The sequence below is a fragment of the Limulus polyphemus genome, unplaced genomic scaffold, assembly GCF_000517525.1.
Source record: "Limulus polyphemus unplaced genomic scaffold, Limulus_polyphemus-2.1.2 Scaffold38, whole genome shotgun sequence".
Classification (NCBI taxonomy): domain Eukaryota; kingdom Metazoa; phylum Arthropoda; class Merostomata; order Xiphosura; family Limulidae; genus Limulus; species Limulus polyphemus.
In genome coordinates this window covers 1,082,828-1,095,739 of record NW_013665648.1, presented here as the reverse complement: position 1 = coordinate 1,095,739, position 12,912 = coordinate 1,082,828, and the positions used below count along the sequence as shown (strand labels likewise).

Below are 12,912 nucleotides of genomic sequence, written 5' to 3'. Positions count from 1 at the left end.
AGTAGTAGTAGTAGTAGTAGTAGTACGTAGTAGTAGTAGTAGTAAGTAATATATATATATATTTTTTTCTACTACTACCTATTTAACGCCGTCTCCAGCCATTATTAGTCTCAAAGTGGGTTCCTCGTCATCGAATTAGTAGATCTAATTTTTCCCTGACCTGTGTAAAAAGTAAAGTATAAATTCTATATCAATAGTATTTTAAGTTCATTCTATATACTTACAGTGACTCTATCCCAATATATCAAACGTATTAATTAAGATCTAATAAATAGCTGCTACAGTATTAACTAGTTAAAAATATCACACATGGACACAAGACAAACTTGTTATATGGATTATTCTCTTTATTAGTAAAAAATTTAATTAAACAACTTCACAAAACTGTTAAGAAGATGGGCTTACCCATAAAGATAGTTGAATTTCTTGGAAAAATTCTAAAAAAACACAATTGTTGGATCTGCATTTAACCTGAATACAACTTATCAGAAGAGAAACTATTTAGCTTCTCAACAAGGTTTGAAAGAATTATATCATGTAAAAAAAACATAGTGTACAAAATATCATGAAAAGAATTTAGCAAATTTTACATAAGAAAAATAGATCAAGAACTGCACTTGGGGAGTTTAAAACCCATGACAGACATTTATCAATATAATGTTTCGAGTGCTATGCAGCAAAGCATTACATATAAAGCCTTATTACAGCAGCTAAAAAGATATATATCATACAAATTATCACCAAAAACTACATCATGAAAGCAACTAGGACCTTGTCTGGGTTTTATAATCTTCTATATAACTACATTTCCTGTGAAAGTTTTGCAAATGTACTTCCATAACTTTCAAGAATAAATGAAACTTTACTTTGCATACACTAACTACCAACTGATATATTTCAGAATGTTCAATTATGTAAGTTAAACTATGAAATATCTTTTGAATGCTAATATTTAATTATCTACTATTTACTCCTAATAATATTATAATCAACAACACTGTTATGAAACAGTATTTATCACTGTTTAATGTATATCCATCCATGTGTTTTTCAATCAATGTTTTTATTTTTATTCTTATGTGGGATTCATTAAGAAACCAGCAGTAAGTTCAGCTTTGCTAAAATACAGTAATCAGTTTCCTTATGAAGACATTTGTCAAAAAACTGAGAAAGCAAAAAGTGGTATAAAATAAAACCAGTTTTATTTTCTGAACTTTAATCATATATAATTTATGTAAATATGTCAAAAACTCTTCAGTGTGCATTACAAACACTCAAATCTCAAGCGTTTTTTTTTGTTTTTTTTAATATTTGGCAATGATCATTTAATTTTCATGTGACTATAAGCTTGTCGTGTTAATGTATACAAGCAGAATAATAGTATAGATTATTTACTGAGATAATGGTTGATCTAGTTCAATCACCTAACATTTACACAGCTCTTATCTTTTCATTTCAATCAAGAATGGATATTTTCTATATTACTGCACTGTTTAAAGCTTGTTTTTGTATTCATCAAGTAAAATGCACAATCATTTTGCATTGGTCAAATCCTAAATTCAGTGTCTAACTTCATGGCTTTTGAATATTCTTGTGATTATTGGTCCTCTGAATGTATGGAGATGTTATTATAATTTAGTTGCTGTGATAAATGACGAGTTAATTGTTGATCAGAACAAAGTAGTCAAAGGATTTCTAAAACAGTAAAAATTAAAATGTGTTGTTTATTTTTATGTTATATATCTATCTGTTTATTTGTAAATAAAGAATCATATTATTTAACTCACTGATTGTGTGTACGTCTGTGTTTTATTAGTCATATATTCATATGCTAGCCCTCAGTTACAGTTTTTGCCACTGTTGTACATAATAAGGCATTTCTAGGAAGATTACTTTACAAAAATACTGGAAACATCACTAAAAATTTGTTCTTCAGTATGTATTAAAATCTAGTATAATTAGAAAATTAGGCATAACTATGGACTCCCATCCATAAAACCTGTAAAACATATAATACTTGCATTGAATAATAATTTCAAAATAACTCCAAATAGCTACTAGACACAGTGCATACCTTACATGTACATATTTTACAAGGTTCTTCTTGCCAATGTGACCCATGTTGATGTGGTCCACATGTAGTGCACAGAGGACAGCAATGACCTACAGGTGTTATAAGGTCTTTTGGGTCACAGGAGTTTGTCAAAGGACAGACAGTACTAGTACACTGTACTGTCCCATTTGTACATATGCATGTGAGACATGGGTCTTGGGGGTGATTAAACTTCGTGTTGTTTTCATATACTTGTCCTTCATACATACAACCTATTCATACACATAAAAGATAGTTTTTAAGTTATCAATTTTGAGTTTTTATGGGGATATAGTTATTACAGAATTATACTTACAAGTCTGTAAGGAGTTATACTTTAATATGTGAAGAAATAAGTTGAATTAAAGAATTTTTAAAATCTAATGAATTTAATTACAGTTTTATTTGTAAGTTATGACCACCCATCATACAGTTCATTCTTTTAAAAAGAACTTGTAGTAATTTTCTTTATACAAATTAAAACTTTCAATAAATTAAGAAAAAAAATTATAGACATACTTGAACGTTTAAATATTTTTAACAAGAACTTTATTTTAAGAACATTTGTTATTTATAAGAAAAAGTTTCTTTGCTATGTAAAAAATTAAGCTAAATTCACCACTAAGTGACTGTTCACTTGTTAAAAAGAGCACATTCTAATAAACCTGTTGAATATTTCCAGAATTGCTTAACAAACATTAACAGAATGTAAAGTTTCAATTAAATCAGACAATTTCATAAAATGTCAATAGAGATGAGAATAAGTAGAAGTTAAAAATTAGAGAGAACCTAGTTTAACTGTAACTTTAAAACCATGAAATTCAGCTTCTCTACTTCTCCTTAAATTGTAAGCTGGTTACTTTTTAGTTGTTATTCTTCATCACACTATTTTGTCATTAACTTCCCAAATGCATGACACACAGTTATATACTCCTATCAGTCACCTATTTCTAACATTTTAAAATGATTTTCTTATCTGTACATACATTGGTGTGAAAAACAGAAACATGCTCAGTTATGATAGATGGCTCACTTTAAAGTACCCAATGAAACCTTTAAATTATAAATTGCTAAAGAATGGGAACAAAAATTGTTTTTTAATTATGGAATAGGATATCATAATGTTTTGCTATTTTACAGTACTATCTACTTAAAAAATACATTTTAATCCACACAAAATTTGTCAAATATGAAGAAATTCTAAGAATCCAAACTCTACTTTGAAATTTTATCTGCTAAACCTTGATAATATTTGCATTATTGCAGTTTCTTTTATTATTACATTTTCATTCATAGTAAAAGCAACAGCCATACTATAGAATAGTTAGTATTAAAGTGTTCTTGTGAAGAAAAAAAGCTCCATTATAAATTTATTTGAATATTCTGTATTTTCAACAAAAATTTAAATATGTTTACACTCAAAAGTTTAAGTAAAGGAACAACTTAAACTGTGTAACTTTGTCTCCTTATTAAGAACTGTATACAATTTTTTTTTAAAGTATTATGCCATTTCCCTAAAATTTCTTATATTCAATTTGAATACGTTTGATTAGTCAGCAGCTTCCCTAATCATCTGATGAAACAATATAAAAGTGCAACCATAAACTGACCAAAATTATTTATTTTAACTTCATTATTGCTGTTATAGACAAAAATCTCCCTATTTTTTAACCTAATTGCAGCTTCTATAGACTGGATTATATTTCTGTTATGCTTCAACCAATTTATCAAATATTCTATGATAATGAGCAGGTACAAGGAGAAACTGTAAAAACAATGAAACTTCATTTTCAATCTGTGTAGCTTGCAAAGCACCAAAAGCATTTACAGTAAAGGCAAAAGTAGTTGTACTTGTGTGTGTAATGATGAATTCAAACTTACATTACAACTCCATTATACGAAATGTTCCAAACTTTTTTTTTAAGTCCAAAATGTTTTTATTATTTTTACTCTATAAACTTTTATAAGGCTAGTAGTAGACACTATATTGTACCACAAGGGTCATGTCATTTTTTGTAACTAACTAAGATAATGATCACCTTAAATATTTTAATGATACACAACAATATATATTGTTTTAACATTATTCTTTTATTGGTGGATTATTTTAAATTATCTTGTGAAAACAATTTAAACACCAGTCCCTGTAAATGAAAGCAAATTGGTTTATTTCTTCTTTAACATTTCTTCAGGCTTATAACACTTTGTAACTTGTAGGCCTAAGTTTACAATCACACTAACTGTACTACACTAATGTAAAAATAAACTTACTTGTACAAGTTCATGGCTGATAAAGTAACAAAAAAATGTGAAAACACTGACTGATTCACTCTACCAGCTCTACTATTTTGAAGCATCTCTATACTCTTCACAAATATCTCATATCTGTAATCTACCTTCAAATTTACTAGAAAACTTGATATCAAATCTTTCAAGACTTTTTAGGTATTCTAAGTCTATCTTATTAAACTTTCTGATCTTAATGTCATCAGTAAGATGCACAGCTCTTTAGCAAACAAAAATTACAACATTAAAAATATAGCTTACGACAATATATTTGATTTCTAAAATAAAACATATTTTAAAGTGCAAATAATTAACTTAAAACATTCATCAACATAAGTTTACATTTCTGGCAGCTTGTGTTAAAACATTTTTACCTTTGCATAGAGGACAGCACTGTCCATCTTTCCTGATAGGGTGAAGACAGGCATAATTTTTCTGGCATGTCACATGTATGCATGTTACTTGACCTGCCTAAATAACTGAAACTGTCACTGAAAAGCACAACTAATAAAAAAATAAAATATGCACATATACTTTAAACATAAAAATCATGGCACAGTATTATCTGCACTAAGGTAAAAAAAATTATGCATTAGAATATAAATAATTACTTAGCATAAAGAAAAGCTGTTATGTTCTAGTATCTTACAAACATGTACTTGTAAACTATTAGGAATTAGATGATTAAGACTGTCCAAAGTTCATAATTCATGCCAATTTTTCTCTAACTGTATTACACCTATTTCCAGATGTATATTGTTTCTTTGGTTGTTTATTTTAGTGCAAAGTTACACAATTGACTATCTGCAATCTATTCATTGTGGGGAAACGAACCTCACATTTTAACATTGTTGCAAGTCCACAAACTTACTGCTGACCCTCTGAAGGAACTCCAGATATACCAGGTCATTCATAGGGAGTATGCATAATTTTTTTTTCAATTAAAAATATAAAGAATGGCAAAGATTATGGCATATGCATGAAAAATATTTTCATGTTTAGCATAAACTTTAGCATATAAAAACATTTTAACTTTTAATTACCACTGATTTTTGCATCACATTTATGCTACTTACTGGAAGACTGACATTATTTTTAAATTACAATAAAACAGTTACAAACAGAGAAAAGAAAGATTACTTTGATAAAAAATTAACACCAAGTCATTGATGTATGATTACATATTTTGGTCAATACTAATTTGATCATGTGTTAAAAAATCTCACAAAATCACTATATATATAAAAACAAGAGGGAATCTTCAATAGCCATGGCTGTAATTAGATCTCAAATCGGTCAAAAGATGGAGCTATGAGCTAAAAGTTTGTACTTGAAAAAAAAAGACTTAGAGTCATTCTATGAGCCACTATGCAAAATGTCAAAATACTAGCTTTGGTAAACCACTAACCTGAAAATAACTTGTGTAACTGATTACAATGTATAACACTTTTAACTAATAACACACACAATAAGATAATAAACTTATATTAAACTTCTAAGGAAGACAGTATCACAATATAAATTATTTCCATATGATATTCTCATCAAACAACTCTTCAGTAAATTTTAAAAGAATAAGAGCTAACAAAAATTAAAACAGGGATTATTCCAATCTATTATGAAATTTCAAAAATGCAAGAAACTCTATAATGAATAAAGATCTGTTTTTGAAATCAATCCAGACCATGCCACATACGTTAGGTATGTTAAAAACTAGCACTCAGTATTTTGAGTTGTCACACTTAAAACAGTTACTATTTGTTATGGAGTAATTTTATCAATGAATTTTTCACATTTTTTTTCTTAAGTAAGACCATACCTCACATCTGCATTTTTGGCAAACATTTTCGTACCACACTTCTCCATCTTCTCGGAAAGTTCCATTTTTGTCCTGGCATTCTGTCAGTGAAATATTTTTCTTAGGTGGCTTATCTGTACTTTGTATGTATTATGTTTGGTAAGCAACCAAGTGTTTTATTATACTAAATACAATTTCTTGACTTTTTTAGGTCTAAAATGTGCACAAGCAGTTCATTAAAAACTATATGCTTATCACTTTGTGAACACAAATTCAGAAGTTTCTACATATTCAACTAAATTTGCCTTCATTACAATTTTACATTACTTTACTTTGCAATAACTTAGCTTTGGTTCATTTCATTGACTGCTATAAACAACTTTTAGCTACTTTTTTTCTTTACTACAGTTTTATTCTTCATTTTTGTGAGTTTCTTTGTTTCAACTTGTAAAACTGTGTCATACACTGAATACTCATAATTGTTTCATACTCTGTATACTATAACAAATATCATTACTTTATTGTTTATATTATGTGTAATTTTATTAAGTAAAGTTACATACGTGTAATTTTATTAAAAAAAGTTATGTATAAATGAGTTTGTTTTTCTGACTGCATATAATTGTTTTAAACAGACCATTACACTGCTTTAATGTTTATTTTATGTGTAGTTTTTGTTTGCTTCTTTGTTTGAAGTTAAGCACAAAGCTACACAATGGGCTATCTGTGCTTGTGTAGTTTTATTAAATAAAGTTATGTCTACGTGAGTTTATTTGTCTGATTATGTAATTTTTTCAAGTAGACAAAAATTTATTGTCCTAACACATAATGCCTGCAAGAAAGCATAGTTTAAATGGCTTGCGTGAAAATGACAGAATAAGGAAAATTCAAGTGAAGGGCATGAAAACTACAGAAAATGTTTTACAGATCATGGCTGGTTTATAATATTAGGATAAAACTACAACTACTACAAAGATAATTTTATAATTACATAAAAATATATGTCAAGCAAACAGTTGAGAATTATTAAACACTGAAATATATATATTATTTTACATGGTCATGGAACTTAACAACAATGATAAGTTTAAATTAATAGCCCTGCATGTATTACATACAATGAATGTTATTCTCCTTCAATAAAAATATACCAAAAATCTTTACTGATGTTACCTTACACTCAATTCAAACTATGCTCAGTATTTAAGCTGTCAAACAATTTTATGTCTAATCATCATATGCAAGTCAAACCAAAGTGTCTGTATTGTAATAATTAAGAGATATTTTCATATCCAAATAATAAACAAACTGGCATCTTTGTGATTAATATCTAAACATTCTCATTAGAACTATAATAATTCAACTAAAATGTACATTAATGAAACAACCAAAAAAGTAATGTTTAACAATATATACAAATATTACATTGCAGTTTGAGCTAATTAGTAAAATACTATTTTGTAATTAATTATAATTTAATGATCAATTAAGTATAATCATAATTAACAAAGGTTTATTCTCCAGTCCTTATAATACTCCAAAAGAGTCAGCCTTTCGGTATTGACTTTGTCCTAAATTAACATGCAAAAACAATGTAAAATTATCTTTATTTAAGTCTGTTTTAACAAATTTACATCCAATTATGCCATTGAAAAGAAGGTCAGAGATATGTTCTTACAAATGATGCTGCCATTTGCACAAAATTGTTCTTTGTTGCAGCTGTCTTGTAAACAATTTGTAAACACTTGAAATAATCAGATATATACCTCGGTATAGATAAAAACATACAGTTTTGATTAACATAAAAAAAGCTAGAACCAAAGTATGTAAATAAACGATATCATGTATATGTTTCTATAAAATATAAAGTGATTACTTTGATTCAAACACTCCACAGTTTCTCCTGATGATCCATCCACAAATGTTGCTTCACACACATCACATCCTTTAGGTTGACAGTGAGCATCAGGAAATCCAGGACAGGAGGCATTTGTACATTTGTCATGAGTACAGAGCAAAGGCATGGTTCCCATATCACAACCAGTGTAGAAATTTAGCTTAAAACAAAACCTAGCCCAAATTGATACATTGAAAAAATTTATAGATCTTACAGAATTCTGTAAAACTAGGATTTAACTTCATAGCATTAAAAAGTTATACTAATAACAAAATGTAAAGTATTGTAAAACTTCACTATATATCATTTATTTTAACTTCAACAAACACAATGACTGTCACAGGTTCAACCTGCTTATTGTAAATATAAAAAAGAAAAACAAAGTAGAATACCTGTAAAATAAAAATAAAAAACTGAAGTAGTCAGATTAGACTTTTAAGATATATATATATATATATATATATAAGTAACTGTGTTTCAATCAAACACTCACTGTATCACAACAGAGTTACTATAAAAACTGAAAAAGGTAAAAAAGTATCATGACAAGATGAGTATTTTCCAGTATGAAAACAAGAAACTGATATGCAGAACTAAGTCTGTTAGTAGTAAAAACACACCAATTGATATGATAAATTTGAACTACATGTCATACAAAAAAGTCTATTATAATCAAAATGATTGTATGAAAATAAAGATTTACATAAAATTCACCTTTCATCAGGCATAGGTGGCTGCCATTCTCCATTAGAAGTTTCTCCTATATATTTAGTATCCACTGGATGCTGAAGAGTTACTGTGACCTCAAATTCTCTTATCACATCAACTTGGCCATCTCTAACAAGCCAAACCAACTCTAGCCACCAGTTAGGAACTGTGGACATCTGGGGACAAATTCTTTCAATTGTTGGAAGTTTCTCAATAGGAACTAGTGATAATTGTTCCTCTACCCAGTGTTTGAAGTGAGGATAAAATGGACCTTCATGCCCATAACTGCAGTGATTTTCATCAAGGCCTTTGCTGTCAAACCCATAGATGTCATAGCCTCTTCTATCATAACCAAAAACATTGAAGCCAAAGCGATTGTAGCCATTACTGTCAAAACCACCAGGTAGGCTATCAGGTTGGATTTCTATTCCAACTTTAATGCAAAATCCAGTGTCTTTACAGCCACTTCTATCAAATCCATAACGGTTATAGCCTGAAAGGTCATATCCATTATGATCAAAACCATCTCTGTTAAAGAAATCTTTACTGAATCCATTAAAGTTCCAACCCATGCTGTCATAACCATTTCTGTCATAGCCATTCCTGTCAAAACCATTAAGATCAAAGTCTCTATTTTCTTGTTCATGAGACACAATTGTACTAGCGTTACAAGGAGTACCTTCTGTTGGCAGTAAATAAGTCACACAAAGTTGCTGGTGACTTACAAGTACATCATCAGGAGTGACATCAAAAGGCATCATTGGAACATATCGAAGTTCTGGTGGAAATTGAGGAATAGAAGTTTTCTTTTGGTGCTGCCAATTATCCCACAATTTGTCCACAAAAGCAATATGTACCAGAAAGATTGGATCATAAGCACTATCTGGGGAGGCCATTTGGCCCCCCACAAAAAGATGAAAAAGGCTGCTAATAGATTCTAACTTAATTCTGAAGTTGTCATATGATTCTTCATTCAGAATCAATTGTAGGTTTACTGCATCAGGTAAGTGTACAGACAAGTTGAAGTTTCTTTGGAGGCAAGGCATCCAATGTGGCTGCAAGGAATCTTTAAAAGGATGGTAAGTTACACAGTACCCATCATCAATGTTTCCATTTCCTCCAAAGTAATTTGCCTGCCAAACAACTGATGTATCTAAGGCTCCAACATCGACAGTCCAATCAAAGTAAGGAATTGTAATTTCACAATCTAATTTTTGAAGTTCCATCTCAACAAGTCTTAAAAAGAATCGGTGCCATGGGAGAAAAAAAGGTCCCCCATGAGCCTGAGCAATGTAATCGTGGTATAAGGAAGTGAAATAATGCCACCTAGATGGAAATCCTGTTGATGTCTGGAGGTACTTCACAGCCTCTTGAAATCGCTTCAACTCCTCTATGGTCAAGTCTCTTATCTCTTTCCTAACAAGAAGATGGGGGCATGAACAATGTATTATTCCAGATAGTTGACACTCACATGATGTGCACCCCATTTTAAACTTCTCACCCAAAACATAGGAATGCTCTAAAAACATACAACCACAGAGTTCTTCACATTGAGTCTCTTCACATTTTCTACCTAAGGCAAACTTCACAACTTGCCTCTTTAAATAGGGATACTCAGTTTCTATTCTCTGACAGTCATAAAGGGACATGGCCCTGCATTCATACTTCCAACCAGCACAGAGTCCATAATAATTCCAGCCATCACGAGAATAACCCTGACAATTGAAGCCTGCTCGATTGTATCCTTCCTTGTCAAAGCCTTTTACATCATAAGCAATAATCCCATCATGATCTCCAAAACTGTTATATCCTGAACAATTAGAATAATAAAGTATTAAACAATAGTATCCATGAATATAAATAACAAAAACATATCTGACAAATAAAATGAACATTGTAAGTTATTCTGCATTAATTGTTTGTAGTTCATATATTACAAATTATAATATGGAATTTTTAATTTTTTTAATTTAATAAAACTAAATCACTAAATTTAAGAAACACTTGTAAAAAGATTATAGCACTAACTGTGCAACACTGAAAAGTTCACCTAAGTTCAAGTACAAGATATTTATATATAATATGTTATTCAGACCATTATTCTGAATACATTACATTCTTAAACCAGAAAATAACAAAATAATATGAAAACTACAGTCAATCACATAAAAGAGAGTCACTCAGCACATAAAGATAAAGAAGTTTGCGCTACTGTAAAAAAAAATTAAAAATATTCCATTTCTAAATTACCCAGCGGTAATTCAATAGAATCCAGATTATCAATTCACTTCAATGTGTTAGGTATAATATCCCAGAAATTATTAAAGTAAATATAGAAAATAACTAATTTAAAAACAAATTGATTCTAGCCTTCAACAGGAATTTAACCATCAAATAAAAAATATGTTTTTTCAACTGATTTTTAGTTTTGACTGCTATACATGAAGATTGTCACCTTCCTACAAAAGATTTTTCATGAACCTACAGGTAAAGAATAATCTTTAAACCTACCTCTTTACATCCTCACAGCTGTACAAAATAAAATTTTATATATATGTGCATGTATATGTGTGTGTATTTTTTTTTTTTTGTTACAGTGGTGAGGATGTAAAGAAGCAAACTGAAAAATTATTCTTTATCTATGGGTTTATGAGAAAGCTTTTGTAGGACTGTGACCATCTTCATGTATAGCAACCAAATCTTAAAATCAGTTGAAAAAAAAATCTCTATCTGATGAATAAATTCCTGTTGAAGGCTAGAATTAAGTTTTCTTAATTAGTTGTTTTCTTTAGTTAATTGAATAATGCTAGTTGTCTCTTTCTTAAATACAAAAACACAGACAAATTACAGGCTGTGAAACAGTGCTGCTACCCACCTTCAATATAAATGTTAACATAAAAATGTGAAAACCTTTCATGTTAATTTAACATAAGAGTCAGCAACCTGCAACTCCAGAGCCACATGTAGTTCTTTAACCCTCTAGCAGTCCAATTATTGAAATAGGGGTAACATGCATTGCAACTCTCAGTATCTTGCATTTTTACAAAATATGAAAAAAAATGGCTCTTCTTGTTATTTAGGTTGCCAACTCATAATCTAACATATTAGAGATTAAAAGTATTAGTTATTAATGTACCAGGTTCAGCTTTAAAAGTTTAATGAGTTTTGTTATCACTTCAAGTGTCAAGAATTACTTTTGCTTAATTTTTACAAGAAACACTGAGTTAAAGCTTGAGACAGTGAAAATATGTGGATGCTCTACCAACATAAATAAGAACAGCAAACAGATAAGTGTTTTGCAAAATTTAGTATTTGTTTGTTTGTAGTTAAGCACAAAGCTACAGAATTGGCTATCTGTGCTTTTCCCACCATGGGTATTGAAACCTGGTTTCTAGCATTATAAGTCTGCAGACATATTGCTATGCCACTGGGGAGCACAAAATTTAGTAATGAGAACAAAATGAAATACCATATGCATACAGCAAATACCATATACAATAAATAATAGAGTTGTCACATGAATGAGCTCTTGAACACTGTATTGCTATTTTTTTATGCAGTTTTTGATTACCAAAAGGAAAGTAATATGTACTTATGCAACTGAACTTCCTCATATTCACCACTTGGAAGAAAAGATATCACAAGACTTAAGATGAGAAACAGATGCCAAAGTCATGAATAATACATACTTTCATAATCATAATTTCACACTGCTAAGTATATGTAATGAATTTTTTTCTAAAAAAATTAACAAAAACATTGAACTGTTTAAATTTTATGAACATTTCATATTTATGTTTCATAATGCAAAAAACTGAAAGTTTGTCTTAACCATCTAATCTACTCTTGCATGTCTGATTAAAGTAATGCTTGATTTTCCAGATGCATTTGACAAATTATTTAAGCTAGCAATTATATGCACTTTAAAGTCTCATAATATAAGTTCAAACTAAAACAATCACACATAGTCAAGATAAGCTGTGTTTGTTTGTTTGAAGTTAAGCACAAAGCTACACAATGGGCTATCTGTGCTTTGCCTACCACAGGTATCAAAACCCAATTTCTAAAAAAAATTGTAAGTCTGCAGACATACCACTGTGCCACTGGGGGGGAGGGGGGGTAAGATGTGAA

The 12,912-nt window shown here is 29.7% G+C and overlaps 1 protein-coding gene across 1 annotated transcript in view; it reads right to left on the bottom strand.

Annotated features, from left to right (window-relative positions):
* Positions 1–12,912, bottom strand: part of LOC106461313 (kielin/chordin-like protein) — a 119,315-nt gene that overhangs the window by 89,337 nt on the left and 17,066 nt on the right. The window contains exons 8-12 of the mRNA XM_022388562.1: positions 8,788–10,591; positions 8,053–8,246; positions 6,198–6,277; positions 4,753–4,849; positions 2,075–2,325 (exon numbers count right to left, since the gene is read on the bottom strand). Coding sequence (XP_022244270.1) covers positions 2,075–2,325; positions 4,753–4,849; positions 6,198–6,277; positions 8,053–8,246; positions 8,788–10,591 — 2,426 coding nt within the window. The remainder of the gene's footprint in view (positions 1–2,074; positions 2,326–4,752; positions 4,850–6,197; positions 6,278–8,052; positions 8,247–8,787; positions 10,592–12,912) is intronic.